A 21,689-nucleotide genomic window follows, 5' to 3' on the forward strand; every position below is an offset into this window, starting at 1 on the left:
CCACATTTTTACCAGCATGTCACACGTGCAACCAGAGAAAAATAAATCCTAGACCACCTTTACTCCACACACAGAGATGCATACAAAGCTCTCCCCCACCCTCCATTTGGCAAATCTGACCATAATGCTATCCTCCTGATTCCTGCTTAGAAGCAAAAACTAAAGCAGGAAGTACCAGTGACTCGCTCAATATGGAAGTGGTCAGATGACGTGGATGCTACACTACAGGACTGTTTTGCTAGCACAGACTGGAATATGTTCAGGGATTCAGCCAATGGCATTGAGGAGTACACCACCTCAGTCATCGGCTTCATCAATAAGTGCATCGACAACGTCATCCCCACAGTGAATGTACGTACATATCCCAACCAGAAGCCATGGATTACAGGCAACATCCGCATTGAGCTAAAGGCTAGAGCTGCCGCTTTCAAGGAGCGGGAGACTAATCCGAACGCATATAAGAAATCCCGCTATGCCCTCAGACGAACCATCAAACAAGCAAAGCGTCAATACAGGATTAAGATTGAATCCTACTTCACCGGCTCTGATGCTTGTCGGATGTGGCAGGGCTTGAAAACTTTTACTGGACTACAAAGGGAAACACAGACTCAAGATGCCCAGTGACGCGAGCCTACAAGACAAGCTAAATGCCTTTTATGCTCGCTTCGAGGCAAGCAACACTGAAGCATGCACGAGAACACCAGCTGTTTTGGATGACTGTGTGATAACGCTCTCGGTAGACAATATGAACAAAACCTTTAAACAGATCAACATTCACAAAGCAGCAGGGACAGACGGATTTCCCAGGACGTGTACTCAAAGCATGCACAGACCAACTGTCAAGTGTCTTCACTGACATTTTCAACCTCTCCCTGACCGAGTCTGTAATACCTACATGTTTCAAGCAGACCACCATAATCCCTGTGCCCAAGGAAGCGAAGGTAACCTGCCTAAATGATTACCGCCCCGTGGCACTCACGTCTGTAGCCATGAAGTGCTTTGAAAGGCTGGTCATGGCTCACATCAACAGCACCCTCCCAGACACCCTAGACCTACCAGATCCACAGATGACGCAATTTCAATCGCACTCCACACGGCCCTTTCTCACCTGGACAAAAGGAACACCTATGTGAGAATGCTGTTCATTGACTACAGCTCAGCGTTCAACACCATAGTGCCCACAAAGCTCATCACTAAGCTAAGGACTCTGGGACTAAACACCTCCCTCTGCAACTGGATCCTGGACTTCCTGACGGGCCACCCCCAGGCGGAAAGAGTAGGCAACAACACGTCTGCCACGCTGATCCTTAACACTGGGGCCCCTCAGGGGTGTGTACTTAGTCCCCTCCTATATGCCCTGTTCACCCACGACTGTGTGGACACACACGACTCCAACACTATCATTAAGTTTGCTGATGACACAACAGTGTCACCGACAACGATGAGACGGCCTATAGGGAGGAGGTCAGAGAACTGGCAGTGTGCGGCCAAAACAACAACCTCTCCCTCTGTGAGCAAGACAAAGGAGCTGATCGTGGACTACAGGAAAACCGAACAGGCCCCCATTAACATCGACAGGGCTGTAGTGAAGCAGGTCGAGAGTTTCAAGTTCCTTGGTGTCCACATCACCAACGTACTATCATGGTCCAAACATACCAAGACATGAAGAGGGCATGACATAACCTTTTCCCCCTCAGGAGACTGAAAAGATTTGGCATGGGACCCCAGATCCTCAAAAGGTTCTACAGCTGCACCATTGAGAGCATCCTGACCGGTTGCATCACCACCTGGTATGGCAACTGCTCGGCATCTGACCGTAAGGCGCTTCAGAGGGTAGTGCAAATGACCCAGTACATCACTGGGGCCAAGCTTCCTGCCATCCAGGACCTATATAATAGGCGGTGTCAGAGGAAAGCCCGTAAAATTGTCAGAGACTCCAGTCACCCAAGTTATAGACTGTTTTCTCTGCTACCACACGGCAAGCGATACTGGAGCGACAAGTCTAGGACCAAAAGGCTCCTCAACAACTTCTACCCCCAACCCATAAGACTGCTGAACAATTAATAAAATCGCCACCGGACAATTTACATTGACCCCCCCTCCCTTTTGTACACTGCTGCTACTCACTGTTTATTATCTATGCATAGTCACTTCACCCCCACCTACATGTACAAATTACCTCAACTAACACTGACCCTGTATATAGCCTCGTTATTGTTATTCTTATTGTGTTACCTTTTATTATTACTTTTTATTTTAGTCTACTTGGCAAATATTTTCTTGACATTTCTTGAACTGCACTGTTGGTTAAGGTCTTGTAAGTAAGCATTTCACGGTAAAGTCTACACTTGTTGTGCATGTGACAAATAAAGTTTGATTTGACTGGAATTGAGATGGTTTGGGTTGGACGGCAGAGTGAAGGAAAAGCTCTGCATATGTGGAAACTCCTTCAAGACTGTTGGAAAAGCATTCCAGGTGAAGCTGGTTGAGAGAATGTCAAGAGTGTGGAAAGCTGTCATCAAGGCAAAGGGCGGCTACTTTGAAGAATCTAAAATATATTTAGATTTGTTTAACACTTTTTTGGTTACTACATGATTAAAAATGTGTTATTTCATAGTTTTGATGTCTTCACTATTATTCTAAAATGTAGAAAATTGTAAAAATAAAGAAGAACCCTTGAATGAGTAGGTGTGTCCAAACTTTTGACTGGTACTGTACATTTTTTTATTGACAACAATAAAAGGGCACACTCATTATGCATCGCCCGATGCCCTGGGTGAGTTTCCCTTTAGGACCAATGGAATGTTCTCAAATGTGCAAACTCTGCTCACCACGGGCACGGGCGAACACACCCACAGACTACACACTCTCCCTCCATCATCTGAACCCCATCATCTGTTGCACTCCTGTAGAGAAATTCCATCTCAACCCTCCCTGTGTCCAAGCTGCCACTGCCACATTCAGAAAGATGTCCCTCATCCTCTTCAGGATACTCTCACCGCATCAAATCTCAGCCCTCCCTGCGACCTCCTTGCTGGCCACCATTGCCCCCAAACCGGGTCATCCAGCTCCCGGATCCAACCTCTTCAGTCTGAGGTGCGTTGAGTTCGCTTGAACGTTTGCTACGTTGCGGAACGGTTTGTACTGAACGACACATTTCCCCAAAATGTTCTTGAACAGACTTTGAGGTACGTTTGCTCCCGTTCGGTGGGCGTGGTGTGGTGTGGCTTGAAGCAATCAGTGACATATTTAAAGGGCACTGCCTTTGCTGACAGCATTCCCCAACCCACAACCCAACCCCCCAGTACCGTTTACATTCAATTGAACGTTCCAGAACGTAAAAACATACTGTACGCAGCCCTGGCCTCCCTTGTGGGGTGGCTTTGCTGTGCCAGGACTACCCACAGTTTAGTTCAACTCAAAGCTGATTGACTAATTATTTTATAAAAAACAAGGTAGGCCATCGATCAATCAAATGCTACGGCGACAACATGCCATACTATTTTTGTCCAGACAGCATCAGATACATGGGCTCCACATACTGAGACAGGGTGGCGGTGTTTCATTTGCTCTGATGATTTCTCCGGTGAGATTCACACACTAATCCCAAACATTTTAAGAAAGGAATTAAGAAATATCAGAATGGGCAATGTCAGAGTTCAGAATATTAATATATATGTATATGATGGTGTGTATAGACATTATGGACAGTATATGAATGGAAAAGGTGTGTACAGCAGTAGTTAAATAGGATGAGCCTTTATTAGAATACAGTATATACATATGAAGTGGGTAAAACAGTATGTAAACACTATAAAAGTGACCAGTGTTTAATGAATATGTACATAGGTCAGCAGTCTCTAAAGTGCAGGGTAGAGTACCGGGTGGTAGCCGGTTACTAACAGTGACTAAGTTCAGGGCAGGGTACTGGGCAGAGGCGGGATAGTGGTGACTATTTAACAGTCTGATGGTCTGGAGATAGAAGCTGTTTTTCAGTCTCTCTGTCCCAGCTTTGGTGCGCCTTCTAGATGGTAGCGGGTTGAACAGGCCATGACTCTGAGGTCCTTGATACTCTTCTTGGCCTTCCTGTGACACCGGGTGCTGTAGATGACCTGGAAGGCAGGCATGCTCCTGGTAAAGCATTGGGCTGACCGTACCACCCTCTGGAGAGCCCTGCAGTTGTGGATAGTGCAATTGCCATACCATGCGGTGATATATCCCGACAGGATGCTCTCAATGGTGCATCTGTAGAAGTTTGTGAGGGTCTTAGGGGCCAAGACAAATTTCTTCAGCCTCCTGAGGTTGAAAAGGCACTGTTGCGCCTTCTTCACCACACTGTCTGTGTGGATGGACCATTTCACATAGTCAGTGATGTGCATGCCAAGGAGCTTGAAGCTTTTCATCCTTTCCACTGCGGCCCAGTTGATGTGGATTGGGATGTGTTCTCTCTGCTGTCTCCGGAAGTCCACGATCAGCTCTTTCGTTTTGTTGACGTTGAGGGAGAGGTTATTTACCTGGCACCACTCCGACCAGGGCCCTCACCTCCTCCCTGTAGGCTGTCTCGTCATTGTTGGTAATCAGGCCTACCACTGTTGTGTCGTCTGCAAACTTGATGATTGAGTTGGAGACGTGCATGGCCACGCAGTCATGGGTGAACAGGGAGTACAGGAGGGGGCTGAGCATGCACCCTTGTGGGGCCCCCGTGTTAAGTATCAGTGGAGGTGTTGTTACCTACTTTCACCACCTGGGGCCCGTCAGGAAGTCCAGGACCCAGTTGCACAGGGCGGGGTTCAGACCTAGGGCCCAGAGCTTAGTGATGAGCTTGGAGGGCACTATGGTGTTGAAGGCTGAGCTGTAGTTCATTAATTCTTACATATGTATTATTTTTGTCCAGATGGGATAGGGCAGTGTGCAGTGCTCTGACGACACAGCTTGGGATGTCGTCTGGGCCGGCAGCCTTGTGAATTCTCCGTATTACCAATGATTATAAAGGCGATTCGGATCCAACCTTTAACTCATACATTGTGCCCCTGGCCAGAGAAGATTGAAGTTCAATATGTAGAAGGCTTATGTTAACTAGCTGGTGTTGCCCATGACAGGAAGTTAGGCTAGAGAGCAAGCATTTTAGCCAGGTATCATAGTACAACAACAAATACAAGTGTGTATTGTATGACAGAGTGATAGACCGTTTCATCAACATGAACGAGAGGAGGATGGCATTGGTGTTTCTCTAAGTAAGGTGAATTCACATGTTTTTTCTACTTGCACACACACCATATTGAGTTTACGTCGATTGGACTAAATTCTGGTATCTTTTTTGGGGCAGCTAGGAAGACATCACTTCCTGTCATTTCTACCAGCCAACGGAAATAGATCTTTGAGCAAAATGGCTCAAATGGCAACCCCCTATGTTGAAGATGAATCTGGTAAGGCTGATTTAAATTACAACTCTAATTAAGTTATTGGTGGAGTGTGAGAATAAATACAGTTTAGAATTACTAACCCGTTTGTCTTTAGGTCGCTTCCCCAGAACAGTAACCCAGCAACGCTCGAGTTATGGCGCGAACAAATTGTCCAAGCATGCTGGCTAACCAGTTAGCTAGCCAACAAACACACTAGTTAAAACTGCATTGTTGATTAATTAACGTAGTTAGCTAGCTACCAGATAACTAGCGTAGCCAACGTTACTACTAAATAATGTCTAGTTAATAGCTATGTCTTAACTATCTTACGTTAGCTATATGGGACACATTCTGTTGGCTAGCTTAGCCAAACTAGGGCGCAAAAGTACCTAACTAGTAGTATTAGTAGCCCTAGTCTGATTAATCAGGCTTTCATACACAATTGGCATATACAGCCTGAAACATGTGTGCAAAATTGTGTAAATGTCCCTTACAAGTCAGAATGTTAAATAAAATTCTGAATCAGGCAGGATGGCGAACAATCCACACATTTTTTGTGTGTACATTTTAATTTTCGGATTTCAGTCTTTAAAATAAATCGAATGAAGTGTGGATTGTTTTCCATCTTCCCCTTGTTCAAAATATGCAATTTTCATTGTCACCATGGCACGCTCTGTGCAATAGCTATTAACGAAGAACCGAATATTCAATATAAAACTAACTTTACCTTGGTGCCAAACCGAACCATATAACGTTACCCACTGGCTCTCTAAAACGTCTGGTAAATAATACTTTCCTGTGGATAATTTCTCAAATTTCGAGCAGCTGAAAGACAAACCGCACAAACAACCAGTAGAGTAAGTTCAAATGTAATTTTATTCAACGTTCTCTTGTAAGTAACATTTACACGATTTTGTACGTTTCAGGCGTTCCGCAACGTAGCAAATTAATTGTGTACTACAGCCTGATTTATCAGACTACAGTAGCCTAATAATTTACTGTTAATGAGTGTAGTCAAGCGGTTTTCAAACCTCTCCTCGAGGACCTCTAGACGTTTCACAATTCATAGCCAAGGGATTAAAACATATATATTTATTTTAGTTTTGTAAAAAAAACACGTTAATTTTAAACATACAATATACTTGCAGTGAAGCCGCTCAACAACTACATCACATTAGTCATCTAACAGCCTCCCATCCAGAGCGACACACAGAAGCAACCAGGGTCAACACCCTGCTTAAGGGCACGTTAACAGATCTCCCACCAGCCCTTCAATATCCCCCCCACAGTTCCCCAAGAGCTTACCCCCCTACAGCCCCCCCATGCACCAACATCCAACAAAAGAGAAAGACAAAAGAAAACGGAAAACAACAATGCAAAAAACAAAAGACATCAAGGACAACAAAAATCATAACAGCAAGGCCAACTGAATATGTTTGACTGCATGTATGGGACTATTTACATGTGTGCATTTGAATGAGAGTGTGTGTGTATTGCATGTGTACAAACACCTGCACTGCATCAGCCTCAGGCCAACCAGCATTAACTGTAAAAACACTGCCCCTCAGTGTCATTCAAACTTACTTTTTGTTATGTTTTATTTTTACTTTATTTATTTTGACTTGTATCTTTTTATCAATGGATTGATTATTAGTTGAGAAGTTTAATCAGGTATGCTAGCTGTGGAATAGTTCAAATACATGGAATGGCTAGGGTTCCCAGAGGAGAAGTTTGCAAACCCCTGGCCTAGTCAAACTGCATGCTGTGCGTTGCTTTGCGCGCTGACCAACGAGAAGTAGGACTATTCCTGATCTGGCACATCTGCGTGTTGCGTTTTTTGATATGCAGGGTGAAGTTGATAATTTCGTAATGAAGACAGCGATCGCTTTTACTACTAGCACTGCATGGTTGAAGCAGGAGAAGAGTGTCAACTTCCAAATGGTCTAAACTACGTGTACTCAACTCTTACCCTACGAGGTCCGGAGCCTGCTGGTTTTCTGTTCGACCTGATAATTCTTCTTTGTTGATGAGGTTTAACGGCGGTTGGCATCCAATATGTTGCGTTATCGCAACCTACTAGACTGGAGTACAACTCCCTTAGACTTTGCTTGAATAAATACATAAATAAGCATACCCTACCATCTATTACTACATTCACAACTAAACAAATACAAATAACACCACCCTACTACACTATTTCAATGCATTTAGTCTTACCTCATGCCAAGAACCTGAAAGGATGGGACATCAGCACTTAACACAACCTGTAACTCTTCTAATGACAAGTCACACACCCAAATACCAATCTGCAGCTGTCACCATGACCTCTATTTTCTGCGGCTTACGTTCCATCCCTGCAGTACAGTTGATAACCATTGCTATAAACGCTAAAAATCCAATCTTACTGAAACATAGATCACTTGTTGGCCTATTCTGTACTGGTACAGATCTACTACTCACACCATTCCTCTCAGGATACCTCCCCCTTGAGCCATCTTCCTCTACTTTCTTCACTGCCTCAGCATATGACAACTTCTGCACTACTCTACCCCTGGAAACCTCAAACTGCCTCTCTCGCACGGGACATTTCTGATCCCCAGCCCCATGAGCACCCCTACAATTAACACATACCCCTACTTTCCCCAATGGTACACATTCCTTTGTCTCATGCCCTTCTGCACACTTCTCACACTTAGGAACCTCCCTCCTACACACTGCTGCCACATGCCCATAAGCTTGACACCTGTAACAACGTAATGTATTCGGCAATAAAGCTCGTACAGGATAACTTATATATTTCCGCCATTTTTAACCGACTCAAGCTCAGCTTCTTCGTCCCTCTTTCTCTTAGACCTCCTCTGCCTCTCTTTTTCCATCCACTGCACTTCTTCTGACATACATCTTGTTCTTGCTTTCTCAAGGGACGCCATTTAACCGGCTGTCACAATCTCCATTCAATCAGTACGAACCCCTCGGGATGTAGCACTCAACAGTGCATCCCACTTATAATGCAGCTGCTTCGTCTTGATGTTATTCTTTATTAAAAGCTACCGCTACGCTTTTCAATTTCAAACAAGCTCGCTCTTCCAACCACTATCCCTGTGTCTATAGCTCGCGTGATTCCTACCTGATAATTAATTGCACACATCTAGTGTCCCAGGTCTAAATCAGTCCCTGATTAGAGGGGAACAATTAAAAAAGGCAGTGGAACTGGCTTTGAGGTCCAGAGTTGAGTTTAAGAGGTCTAAACCATTATATTATGAGATGGGTGAAATCCAAAGTTGTGCTATATATTTTTTTTTATCTGTAAAATTGACACCATAGACATATACAACACACACACACACACACACACACACACACACACACACACACACACACACACACAGCTCAGACAGATCCAGCTCAGAGGCCCAGCTCATGAGCTCCATCGGCAACAGATTTGAATTTGGAATGGAAAATAATTGTTTAAATCAAATCAAATTTTATTTGTCACTTGTGCCGAATACAACAGATGTAGGTAGACCTTACCGTGAAATGCTTTCCTACGAGCCTTTAACCAACAATGCAGTTCAAGAAATAGAGTTAAGAAAATATTTACTAAATAAACAAAAGTAAAAAAAAAAATTTAAAAAAATGAACACAAGAAAATTACATAACAATAACGAGGCTATATACAGGGGGGTACCGGTACTGAGTTAATGTGCAGGGATACAGCTTAGTCAAGGTAATTTGTAAAGTGACTATGCACGGATAATAAACAGCGAGTAACAGCAGTGTAAAAACAAGGGGGGGGGGGGGGGTCAGTCAGTCAATGTACTTAGTCCGGGTGGCCATTTCATTAATTGTTCAGCAGTCTTATGGCTTGGGGGTAGAAGCTGTTAAGGAGCCTTTTGGACCTAGACTTGGTGCTCCGGTACCGCTTGCCGTGTGGTTGCAAAGAGAACAATATGACTTGGGTGACTTTTTAGGGCCTTCTTCTGACACCGCCTAGTAAACTCAGCAAAAAAAGAAACGTCCTCTCACTGTCAACAGCATAACAAGATTCAACAACTGAGACATAAACTGAACAAGTTCCGCAGACTAACAGAAATGGAATAATGTGTCCCTGAACAAAGGGGGGGGGGGTCAAAATCAAAGTAACAGTCAGTATCTGGCGTGGCTACCAGCTGCATTAAGTACTGCAGTGCATCTCCTCCTCATGGACTGCATCAGATTTGCCAGTTCTTGCTGTGAGATGTTACCACACTCTTCCACCAAGGCACCTGCAAGTTCCCGGACACCAATCTGGGGGGAATGGCCCTAGCCCTCACCCTCCGATCCAACAGGTCCCAGACGTGCTCAATGGGATTGAGATCCGGGCTCTTCGCTGGTCATGGCAGAACACCGACATTCCTGTCTTGCAGGAAATCACGCACAGAATGAGCAGTATGGCTGGTGGCATTGTCATGCTGGAGGGTCATGTCAGGATGAACCTGTAGGAAGGGTACCACATGAGGGAAGAGGATGTTTTCCCTGTAACGCACAGCGTTGAGATTGAGCTTGTTGTCATTGTAGGCAGTCTGATGATGCTGTGACACACATGACGGACTCTCCACCTCCAAATCGATCCCTCTCCAGAGTACAGGCCTCGGTGTAATGCTAATTCCTTCGACGATAAATGCGAATCCGGCCATCACCTCTGAGACAAAACCGCGACTCGTCAGTGAAGAGCACTTTTTGCCAGTCCTGTCTGGTCCGGCGACGGTGGGTTTGTGCCCATAGACGACGTTGTTGCCGGTGATGTCTGGTGAGGACCTGCCTTACAACAGGCCTACAGGCCCTCAGTCCAGTCTCTCTCAGCCTATTGAGGACAGTCTGAGCACTGATGGAGTTATTGTGCGTTCCTGGTGTAACTCGGGGGGGGGGGGGGTTGTTGTTGCCATTCTGTACTTGTCTCGCAGGTGTTTATGTTCGGATGTACCGATCCTGTGCAGGTGTTTTGTTACACGTGGTCTGCCACTGCGAGGACGATCAGCTGTCCTTCCTGTCTCACTGTAGCGCTGTCTTAGGCGTCTCACAGTACAGACATTGCAATTTATTGCCCTGGCCACATCTGCAGTCCTCATGCCTTATTGCAGCATGTCTTCTAAGGCACATTCACGCAGATGAGCAGGGACCCTGGGCATCTTTCTTTTGGTGTTTTTCAGAGTCCATAGAAAGGCCTCTTTAGTGTCCTAAGTTTTCATAACTGTTACCTTAATTGCCTACCGTCTGTAAGCTGTTAGTGTCTTAATGACCGTTCATATATGTCCTGGGTGGCAGGAAGTTTGGCCCCAGTGATGTACTGGGCTTATGCACTACCCTCTGTAGCGCCTTATGGTCAGATGCCTTAGCAGTTGCCATACCGGGTGGTAATGCATCTGGTCAGGATGCTCTCGATGGTGCAGCTGTAGAACCTTTTGAGGATCTGGGGACCCATTCCAAATCTTTAAGTCTCCTGGGGGGGAAAAGGTTTTGTCATGCCATCTTCACAACTTTCTTGGTGTGTTTGGACCATGATAGTTTGTTGTTGATGTGGACACCAAGAAACGTGAAACTCTCGACCCGGTCCACTACAGCCCCGTCGATGTTAATGGGGGCCTGTTCGGCCTTCCTTTTCCTATAGTCCACGACCAGCTCCTTTGTCTTGCTCACGTTGAAGGAGAGGTTGTTGTACTGGCACCACACTGCCAGGTCTCTGACCTCGCTATAGGCTGTCTCGTCGGTGATCAAGCCAACCACTGTTGTGTTGTCAGCAAACTTAATGATGGTGTTGGAGTCGTGCTTGGCCACGCAGTCGTGGCTGAACAGGGAGTACAGGAGGGGGCTAAGCACGCACCCTGAGGGACCCCAGTGTTGAGGATCAGCGTGGTAGATTTGTTGTTGCCTATCCTTAACACTTTGGCACGGCCCATCAGGAAGTTCAGGATCCAGTTGTAGAGGGAGGTGTTTAGTCCCAGGGTCCTTAGCTTTGTGATGAGCTTTGTGGGCATTATGTTGTTGAACGCTCAAACACTCATTAAACAACAACTTTATGCAACAACTGTTAGTGCATCACATCAATTCGTTCTTCTAATCAAACTGAAATGTATCGGAGCGCAGGTATCTTGGTCATGTATTGAATCGTCTTGAAAGGGAAACTTGTACATCCCTAGACAGTATATGTTTAGCATTACCGTCTATGAATGGGCTATAGTAGTAGCAGCAGCAAATGGCTCATTTGAAATGCATTAGCTAGCTAGCTAAATCTTTCTAAGTTACCTATAGTCTCTACAGTAATGTTAGCTAGCTAGCCAGTAATCCAGTATCAATTTGGCTAGCTAGCGACTAGAAAACATTCAATTATGTTAGATTGTTCTCGTTCCTGTTCTTGCTAGTGCCGATGCAAATGTGGCTAGCTAATGCACTATAGTAGAGCGGTGCTGGAGCGCCAAGTCTTGGACCAAAAGGCTTCTCAACAGCTTCTACCCCCAAGCCATTAGACTATTGATCAATTCCGAAAAATCACCACCGTATAATTTACATTGACCCCCCCTCTTCTACACTGCTGTTTGTTTGTTACCTATGCATAGTCACTTCGCCCCCACCTACATGTACAGATTACCTCAACTAGCCTGTACCCCTGCACACTGACTCGGTACCGGTGCCCCCTGTATATAGCCCCATTATAGTTATTCTTATTGTGTTACTTTTATTATGACTTTTTATTTTAGTCTACTTGGGGAAAATGTTCTTCTTGAACTGCACTGTTGGTTAAGGGCTTATAAGTAAGCATTTCACGGTAAAGTTTACACTTGTTGTATTTGGCGCATGTGGCAAATAAAGTTTGAATTGATTTTATTTTATTTGTATATTGTTGTAACACACACACATATCAATGTTTTATCAAGCCTGAGTTGACCAGCTGAGCAAAACACATTAATTGGTTCAAATGTAAATGCATGGTTTTCCGTGAATTTGTAATATTTGCTCATGTTTGCTCCTCCTGTTATAGGGAAATACATTGCTGCTACACAGCGACCTGATGGAACCTGGAGAAAGCCTCGGAAAGTGAAGGATGGTTATACCCCTCAGGAAGAAGTCCCTGTGTAAGTAATTCTACCTGACAGTGACCTCTGTCAAGTCAACCTTTATACTAATTTTGTATGTATTTTGATAGAAGCCTCTGCTGTAAAATGGTTGTTTCCTGTTTCCTATTTTCCTCTCTGCGAATCTGTCTTTGTTTTCAGCTACGAGAATAAATTTGTGAAGTTCTTCAAGGGCAAGCCTGACCTGCCACCAGGTATGAGCCCCGGAGATGAGGCCCAGGCAAGGCAGCAGCAGCAGGGGATTCCCGGCACTGCAGAGAGTGAGACAGCTGGGCTTTCCAAGACAGCCAAGCGAAACATGAAACGCAAGGAAAAGCGCAAGCTGCAAGGCCCGGATAGCAATGTGGAAGCACTTATCAATGCTGTTGAGAATGTGGCGATTGCAGAGGGCGGTGACAGTGAGATGCCTACATCTAACTCAGCTGAAGCTACTAATGACCATTCAGGAGCAGCAGCAGAAAAGGCCAAGAAGATCAAGAACCTGAAAAAGAAGTTGAGGCAGGTTGAGGAACTGCAGCAGAAACTGGACACTGGGGAGATCAAGCAAGCTACAAATGAGCAGCTGGATAAGCTTGGGAGGGCCAAGGTCATACAGGATGAGTTGCTGCAGCTTGAAGAGGATTCATGAGATTAAAAAGGTTGTCAAAAGGGCAGCAGACGAGTTGTGGAAGTTAGACTGTTGGAAAATACAAACACCAAGTTCTACAAGAAATTGATATTTACAGCTGCATTGATGAGCTTCCCTTGAACATTTTTCTGAGATTTGGTGTTATCAGACAGCCAATCAACATTAACTTTGGTTTTGGAATACCAAGTGTACATAAACCTAACACCTCAAGTTATGTTGTTGACAAGAACTGATCATGTTTTTCCCACACTTTCTCCAAAACCAATGAACAAACAACAATGAGACAGCCATGTTTTTTCTCTTCATTTCAAATGTACTTTTAAAACAAGTGAACTGATCCCGTATGCTTGAATTGGCTATTAACTTATTGGCCATTCATAGTTGTAATAGCATTTATTTTTGTGCTCAGTATTTTTACTGTGCATTTCTTATCTTTGTTTTTTTTAACCTTTATCTGTCAAGAGAATTGCATAGAATATTATTTATTGCATTAAAGATACAGAAAGCCCCTATTCAAGAGAATGCCGTTTTGTTGACCCATCTGTGCGCTGAAATGATACACATTTTCCCAATGATTGGATGTTTTGAAATACAGTTTCAATTTGTGTACATAATGAAGCAATTCATGGTTTACAACATTAATAACATCACTCATATGAAAGGATATTTTAATGCTGCTGTGAGATTAAATAGATAGCTCCCTCTACAGGTGAAATCAGGCATAACTGGTTTCAGTTTAAACAACTAACACTATCTCCCCCTGATTACAGGGCATAGGGAGGATTGTTGTGACATGGAGAAGCCGAAATGTAACATTGATGTGTTAATGGTTCTTTATATATAAACATACTAAGTAATGGTTGTCTCGGAATGGAAATGTGGTTAGTTGTTTTTCTCTCATAGGACAGTTTTTTTTTTTTAAATCATGATTTACATTACAGGAGGAAGAGGTTTTTGTCTCACAGACTACATGGTATTTATGGAGAGAAACGTAGTCATTCAGAAACAAGAATCTTGATCGAGCAACTTAAAAGATACATTTTGTAAATCTATCACACACGGTCTTTCCCTGGTAGTGAATCACTACAATGTTACATTGTTCATTAACTTTGCAATATTAAATGTATTGAAGACACCATCTGTATTGTAACCTTGTCTCAGTTGTCCTTAAAATGGACCAAAAATAGACCTTTAAAAGTTATTGTTAGTTATATTGACTTAATGATTTTGTGTTGCTCTTTACCAAGAGTGTGTATTTAGAGACAATTTAATCAGTTGAAAGGGAATAGTTTTTGGGATAGTTGGGAGTGTAAGTGGGCTGTGTACTTCAAGAGTTGCTGTCAGTGGAGTATTTATTTGCTATAAAGTAATCCCAGACTGCATTCCTCTAATGGTTTATTGTGTGGTTGGAAACGGGTCCCAATGGGCAGACGATGGTATAAAAACTGTATATGAATCCATAAAGTACAGAGTTCCAGGGAACATTATAAAACAGGGACCAACAGAATGGAAATGATGGACTAGGTTTAGAATAATCATCTAAATGGCTTAACTTTACCTCAAAATTTCATCTTATTTTCTTGGATAGAGACCTGAAATTGTAAAGACGTTCTTAACTATTTTCATCACACTGGCTTACTGAAGAAATAAGGGAAACCGAGATATAGTACTTGAAAACAATATCTTAGAACGGATTTTCAAATGGAGTACATGCTGTTTCTTGTCTTGCTGACAACTGTGTCCTCCATTGCCTTAAACAGGGAGGAAATCATGGAAGCCATGGTAAGAATATACTGTATAGTAGATGACCAATGAGAACTGCTACAATCCGTTATTTACTAAACAGCCTGGTTTGTGCTTTAGCCAACTCCTGTATTTGTTTTCATACCAAACATGTACGTACTAATACTGTTAATGATATGTCTGCCACATCTTAGGTCTATTTAAGGAACTATGGCTACCTACACATCCCACTGGACCGTAGTAAGAGCCAAATGTATCAGACTGAAGAAATCACAAAGGCACTGAGGTAACCATCAAACATCACACTTTTCTCTTCTGCTTTAGGCTGCCCCTCAGCTAACTTACTCCTAACCTATACTTATTGTATGACTACATATGTCTCTCATTAACATTTATCTTACCCATTATAACTTTAGAACATTCCAGAAGGCAACTAACTTGGCCATCTCAGGAACGTTCAATGAGGCCACATTGGAAATGATGAAACGACCTCGGTGTGGTATTGAGGACTCCTTCAATGACAAAATCCTCAAATATCGAGTCATGGGTGAGTCATTTTATTTATTCTCCGACTTCATTGTCATGATCTTGACTTGATGAGGCAAACATATGGCCACACAATCAACTACGAGTAAAAACAAAGCCTTGCTTTAAATGTTTCAGCTATAAAACTATTTCCAATTAGTATATTTTACTAATGCCTATTTCCATAGGTTCTACTTGGCGTAAGAAGATTCTGACCTACCGCATCTATAACTACACCCCAGACTTGGGCCTGGCAAAAACACGTGCGGCCCTCAAGACTGCGTTTAGGTACTGGAGAGAGGTGTCAACCTTGAGTTTCCAGGAGGTGCTGTTTCCAGGAAGAGCAGACATCAAGATCTCGTTTCATAAGAAGGATAGATCTTGTCCGGTGCCCTTCGATGGACCAGGTGAGAGTCAGAGTACTCCATAGTCACACTGCAGTTTGAATGTGTGAAAGAAAGCTTTTCAGATCTCAGTCTGATGTGGATTATCTACAGTACCAGTCAAAGGTTTGGACACACCTACTCATTCAAGGGTTTTTCTTTATTTTTACTATTTTCTACATAGTAGTATAATAGTGAAGACATCAAAACTATGAAATAACACATATATAATCATGTAGTAACCAAATTGTTAAAATAAAATCTAAATATATTTTATATTTGAGTTTCTTCAGAGTAGCCACCCTTTGCCTTGACAGCTTTGCACGCTCTTGGCATTCTCTCAACCAGCTTCATGAGGTAGTCACCTGGAATGCATTTCAATTAACAGGTGGGCCTTGTTAAAAGTTAATTTGTGGAATTTCTTTCCTCCTTAATGCGTGTGAGCCAATCAGTTGTGTTGTGACAAGGTAGGGGGGTATACAGAAGATGGCCATATTTGGGAAAAGACCAAGTCCTTATTATAGCAAGAACAGCTCAAATAAGCAAAGGGAAACAACAGTCCATCATTAATTTAAGACATGAAGTTCAGTCAATCAGGAAAATGTCAAGAACTTTGAAAGTTTCTTCAAGTGCAGTCGCAAAAACCATTAAGCGCTATGATGAAACTGGTTCTCATGAGGACCGCCACAGGAAAGGAAGAACCCGAGTTACCTCTGCTGCAGAGGATACGTTCATTAGAGTTAGCAGCCTCAGAAATTGCAGCCCAAATAAATGCTTCACAGAGTTCAAGTAACAGACACATCTCAACATCGACTGTTCAGAGGAGACTGCGAGAATCAGGCCTTCATGATCAAATTGCTGCAAAGAAACCACTACTAAAGGACCCCAATAAGAATTAGAGACTTGCTTGGGCCAAGAAACACGAGCAATTGACAATAGACCGGTGGAAATCTGTCCTTTGGTCTGATGAGTCCAAATTTGAGATTTTTGGTTCCATCTGCCGTGTCTTTGTGAGACGCAGAGTAGGTGAACGGATGATCTCCATATGCGTGGTTCTGCCCGTGAAGCATGGAGGAGGAGATGTGATGGTGTGGGGGTGCATTGCTGGTGACACTGTCTGTGATTTATTTAGAATTCAAGGCACACTTAACCAGCATGGCTACCACAGCATTCTGCAGCGATATGCCATCCCATATGGTTTGCTCTTAGTGGGACTATCATTTGTTTTTCAACAGGACAATGACCCAACACACCTCCAGGTTGTGTAAGGGCTATTTGATCAAGAAGGAGAGTGATGGAGTGCTGCATCAGATAACCTGGCCTACAAAATCACCCGACCTCAACCCAATTGAGATGGTTTGGGATGAGTTGGACTGCAGAGTGAAGGAAAAGCAGCCAACAAGTGCTCAGCATATGTGGGAACTCCTTCAAGACTGTTGGAAATGCACTCCAGGTGAAACTGGTTGAGAGAATGCCAAGAGTGTTCAAAGCTGTCATCAAGGCAAAGGGTGGCTACTTTGAAGAATCTCATCATTTATTTTGATTTGTTTAACACTTTTTTGTTTACTACACGATTCCAAATGTTATTTCATAGTTTTGATGTCTTCACTATTATTCTACAATGTAGAAAATAGTAAAAATAAAGAAAACCCCATGAATGAGTAGGTGTGTCCAAACTTTTAACTGGTTCTGTATATGCCTCTGAATGTGATAAACTCAGCAAAAAAAGAAACGTCCTCTCACTGTCAACTGCGTTTATTTTCAGCAAACTTAACATGTGTAAATATTTGTATGAACATAACAAGATTCAACAACTAAGACGTTAACTGAACAAATTCCACAGACATGTGACTAACAGAAATTGAATAATGTGTCCCTGAACAAAGGGCGGGTCAAAATCAAAAGAACCAGTCAGTATCTGGTGTGACCACCAGCTGCATAAAGTACTGCAGCGCATCTCCTCACAGACTGCACCATATTTGCCAGTTCTTGCTGTGAGATGTTACCCCACTCTTCCACCAAGGCACCTGCAAGTTCCCGGACATTTCTGCGGGGAATGGCCCTAGCCCTCGCCCTCCGATCCAACAGGTCCCAGATGTGCTCAATGGGATTGAGATCCGGGCTCTTCGCTGGCCATGGCAGAACACTGACATTCCTGTCTTGCAGGAAATCACGCACAGAACAAGCAGTATGGCTGGTGGCATTGTCATGCTGGAGGGTTATGTCAGGATGAGCCTGCAGGAAGGGTACCACATGAGGGAGGAGGATGTCTTCCTCCTGTGACACACCGCCCCAGACCATGACGGACCATCCACCTCCAAATCGATCCCGCTCCAGAGTACAGGCATCGGTGTAACGATCATTCCTTCGACGATAAACGCGAATCCGACCATCAACCCTGGTGAGACAAAACCGCGACTCGTCAGTGAAGAGCACTTTTTGCCAGTACTATCTGGTCCAGCGACGGTGGGTTTGTGCCCATAGGTGACATTGTTGCCTGTGATGTCTGGTGAGGACCTGCCTTACAACAGGCCTGTCCGTCCTGTCTCCCTGTAGCGCTGTCTTAGGCGTCTCACAGTACAGACATTGCGATTTATTGCCCTGTCCACATCTGCAGTCCTCATGCCTCCTTGAAGCATACCTAAGGCACGTTCATGCAGATGAGCAGGGACCCTGGGCATCTTTCTATTGGTGTTTTTCAGAGTCCGTAGAAAGGCCTCTTTAGTGTCCTAAGTTTTCATAACTGTTACCTTAATTGCCTACCATCTGTAAGCTGTTAGTGTCTTAACGACCGTTCCACAGGTGCATGTTCATTAATTGTTTATGGTTAATTTAACAAGCATGGTTAACAGTGTTTAAACCCTTTACAATGAAGATTTGTGAAGTTATTTGGATTTTTACGAATTATCTTTGAAAGACAGGGTCCTGAAAAGGGGATGTTTTTTTTTTGTGCTGAGTTTATATGTTTACCTTTCTGAAAACATCCTCTGTCATTAGGGGGAGTGCTTGCCCACGCAGATAACCCTGAATCAGGCATTGTGCATTTTGACGAAGACGAGCAGTGGACAGAGGGTACGACCTCTGGCCGTAACCTGAGGATTGTAGCAGCCCATGAGATTGGTCACGCCCTTGGCCTGGGTCACTCTCAGAACCACAAGGCTCTGATGGGACCTGTCTACTCTGGTTACCGTGCCAACTTCAAACTACATCCTGATGACATTCATGGAATCCAAGCTCTCTATGGTGGGGGATGGATCATAATTTATTTGATTGAGTTAAGACAGACAGAGTATGTGATCAATATCTAATAAGCCATAGAATTATTCCATCGTCAGACTTTGATTTCCTGTGGATGTTGTATGTAGAGGATAAATACAGATTCAAAAAGTTATGTCCCGTAGAGATTGGTGCTTGCAATGCCAGGGTTGGGGGTTTGATTCCCATTGGGGACCAGTACGATAATGTTTGCACTCACTAATGTAAGTTGCTCTGGATGAGAGTGTCTGCTAAATGACAAAAATGTTTTGTGTTTGAAACATTTGTCTTTTCTGTTCTCCTTTAGGGAAGCCAGGCAATCGTCCAACAGTATCCAGAAAGCCAAATGATTCATCCCAAGAGGCAGGTTCACCACATCTTTGCAAGAGTATCATAGATGCAATTATGTTAGGTAGGTGTTGTAAAGATTTTGTCCCAATTATTGCCGTACAAAAAACGATGTAAACTCTATATGAAACTGCAAATTAGCAAAGCGCTTTCATTCAGATATACAGTATCTACAAGTGTTTGTCTAATATTTATCGACCACCCAGGTCCTTTTCGCAAGACATATGTCTTCAGCGGTCAGTATGTTTGGACAGTGTCTGACACTACTGGCTACAACACACCCATCCTGATCTCTGTGCTGTGGAAGGATCTGCCAGGGAGCCTCAATGCAGCTGTGTACTCTCAGAGGACTAACAAGTCCTACTTCCTGAAAGGTAAACCTTTCACCCTGCATCACTCTGTCCCTAGCCATGTCCCATATCAGTTTGTGCTTGCCAACTTCGTTGTCATTATTTACCAAACCTACCATAGGAGTCGGCAAGACATCACACACAGATCTTGGAGCAGGCTACACTGTCCCTGTTTCAGTTCTGTAATTTCTTTCATTATTGTAGTTTTCATGTGTCACTCATATTCTTAATTCAGGAGACAAAGTGTGGAGGTATACCAGATTCAAACTTGACGTTGGCTTTCCGAAACACTTGGCCAGCATTCCTTCTAATGTTGATTCAGCCTTTTACTTCAACCGGAACAACAAAGTGATCTTCTTCAAAGTAAGGAACAAACAAACAATGGTTTTGGCTAATGTGTGAACATGTAACATACTCTCTAATCTAGACCATTTCAGAATGAGTGTGACGACCAGATAATAGTTACACTTCATTCTATCCCAAAGGGTTCTCAGTATTGGCAGTGGGATGAAGCTGGGGCAACGGACTCCAGGACGTATCCCAAACCGATATCACATCTCTTCTCTGGGGTACCCTACAACCTGGATGCAGCCTTCACATGGACAAACGGCCATATATACATTTTCAAAGGGAACCAGTACTGGCGCATCAACAACAACCAAGTTGTGGATAAGGGCTACCCTCTCAGAACGAGTGAAAAATGGATGCAATGTGATAAATAGGCCTTTAGAGATCAGTGGTGTTTTATTTCAAACTCACCTTTATTCACCAAGTACATTTACACACACCTATAATCATTTGCCTTAGTGAGAAGGTGCTGCCAGTGATAGACAATATACAAACAGAATACAGACACTAGTCCACATAGACATCATACAGAATATACAATATCGGAGCAGTAAACATAAAACATAAAACTCTGGTGCATAGGCTGATTACAGTGGAGATGTATCATTTACAGAGGGGATATATCTATATAAGCAGAGCGAGGGATGATGCCGTGGCAAATGTATACAGTGTTGTACATAGTGCAGATTAGTATTTGAGGTCATTGGTGACAAGTTGTAGTAATCGGTCCAATGCAAAGTCACTTAATCCCTATGAGCCCGATGGCCGGTTGATGAGGGCCACAGCATGGGGAAGAAGCTGTTGAGACCGGACAATGCGTTGCAGTTTGCCCTGGCCCTTTCCTCTCCATTTCTAAAGTAAGACGTCAGCCTCCAGAACCAAATTGTCACTCCAATATCACTACGGTATGAAAGTCCCGCCTACTTCCTGGATCATGTCCCACCGTTTTTGAATGGCCTTCAAGATTACATCGTCAAATTCATGAAAATGCGGTCGTTTAAGATACAGTTGAAGTTGGAAGTTTACATACACCTTAGCCAAATACATTTAAACTCAGTTTTTCACAATTCCTGACATTTAGTCCTAGTAGAATTCCATGTCTTAGGTCAGTTAGGACCACCACTTTACTTTAAGAATGTGAAATGTCAGAATAATAGTAGAGAGAATGATTTATTTCAGCTTTTATTTCTTTCATCACATTCCCAGTGGGTCAGAAGTTTACATACACTCAATTAGGCTGGGTTTCTGTACAGCACTTCGAGATATTAGCTGATGTACGAAGGGCTATATAAAATAAACTTGATTTGATTTGAATTAGTATTTGGTAACATTGCCTTTAAATTGTTTAACCTGGGTCAAACATTTTGGGAAGCCTTCCACAAGCTTCCCACAATAAGTTGGGTGAATTTTGGCCCATTCCTCCTGACAGAGCTGGTGTAACCAAGTCAGGTTTGTAGGCCTCCTTGCTCGCACACCCTTTGTCAGATCTGCCCACACATTTTCTATAGGATGAGATCAGGGCTTTGTGATGGCCACTCCAATACCTTGACTTTGTTGTCCTTTGTTGTTCCACAACTTTGGAAGTATGCCTGGGGTCA

General features: G+C 43.4%; 3 protein-coding genes across 3 annotated transcripts; all 3 read left to right on the forward strand.

Annotated features, from left to right (window-relative positions):
* The first annotated feature begins 5,356 nt into the window (after positions 1–5,356).
* On the forward strand, positions 5,357–14,274 carry LOC120060677 (partner of Y14 and mago B). The gene is made up of 3 exons (XM_039010076.1): positions 5,357–5,426; positions 12,418–12,511; positions 12,653–14,274. Exons 1-3 carry the CDS (start codon positions 5,387–5,389, stop codon positions 13,137–13,139), a joined length of 621 nt encoding a protein of 206 aa, XP_038866004.1. The 5' UTR covers positions 5,357–5,386; the 3' UTR covers positions 13,140–14,274.
* A 635-nt stretch (positions 14,275–14,909) lies between these two features.
* LOC120061249 (matrix metalloproteinase-19-like) lies at positions 14,910–19,098 on the forward strand. The gene is made up of 5 exons (XM_039010920.1): positions 14,910–14,921; positions 15,077–15,168; positions 15,299–15,429; positions 15,596–15,814; positions 18,788–19,098. Exons 1-5 carry the CDS (start codon positions 14,910–14,912, stop codon positions 19,096–19,098), a joined length of 765 nt encoding a protein of 254 aa, XP_038866848.1.
* Positions 19,099–19,352: 254 nt separating this feature from the next.
* Positions 19,353–21,165, forward strand: LOC120060678 (matrix metalloproteinase-19-like). The gene is made up of 4 exons (XM_039010077.1): positions 19,353–19,457; positions 19,600–19,767; positions 19,979–20,106; positions 20,229–21,165. The coding sequence occupies exons 1-4, from the start codon at positions 19,451–19,453 to the stop codon at positions 20,463–20,465; spliced, it is 540 nt and encodes a 179-aa protein (XP_038866005.1). The 5' UTR covers positions 19,353–19,450; the 3' UTR covers positions 20,466–21,165.
* Positions 21,166–21,689: the final 524 nt, after the last annotated feature.

Source organism: Salvelinus namaycush, chromosome 16 (assembly GCF_016432855.1).
Source record: "Salvelinus namaycush isolate Seneca chromosome 16, SaNama_1.0, whole genome shotgun sequence".
In the NCBI taxonomy this organism is placed as follows: Eukaryota; Metazoa; Chordata; class Actinopteri; order Salmoniformes; family Salmonidae; genus Salvelinus; species Salvelinus namaycush.

What these genes read in the sequence shown, in the direction of transcription:
- LOC120060678 (XM_039010077.1), top strand. An exon ending in CAAGTCCTACTTCCTGAAAG is followed by an intron (nt 19,768 to 19,978) that starts GTAAACCTTTCA and finishes TTCTTAATTCAG; the next exon opens with GAGACAAAGTGTGGAGGTAT. An exon ending in ACAAAGTGATCTTCTTCAAA is followed by an intron (nt 20,107 to 20,228) that starts GTAAGGAACAAA and finishes TCTATCCCAAAG; the next exon opens with GGTTCTCAGTATTGGCAGTG.
- LOC120060677 (XM_039010076.1), top strand. Translation starts at nt 5,387, where the DNA reads ATGGCTCAAATGGCAACCCCCTATGTTGAAGATGAATCTG. An exon ending in CTATGTTGAAGATGAATCTG is followed by an intron (nt 5,427 to 12,417) that starts GTAAGGCTGATT and finishes CTCCTGTTATAG; the next exon opens with GGAAATACATTGCTGCTACA. An exon ending in CCTCAGGAAGAAGTCCCTGT is followed by an intron (nt 12,512 to 12,652) that starts GTAAGTAATTCT and finishes CTTTGTTTTCAG; the next exon opens with CTACGAGAATAAATTTGTGA.
- LOC120061249 (XM_039010920.1), top strand. An exon ending in GAAATCACAAAGGCACTGAG is followed by an intron (nt 15,169 to 15,298) that starts GTAACCATCAAA and finishes TTATAACTTTAG; the next exon opens with AACATTCCAGAAGGCAACTA. An exon ending in GGTGCCCTTCGATGGACCAG is followed by an intron (nt 15,815 to 18,787) that starts GTGAGAGTCAGA and finishes CTCTGTCATTAG; the next exon opens with GGGGAGTGCTTGCCCACGCA.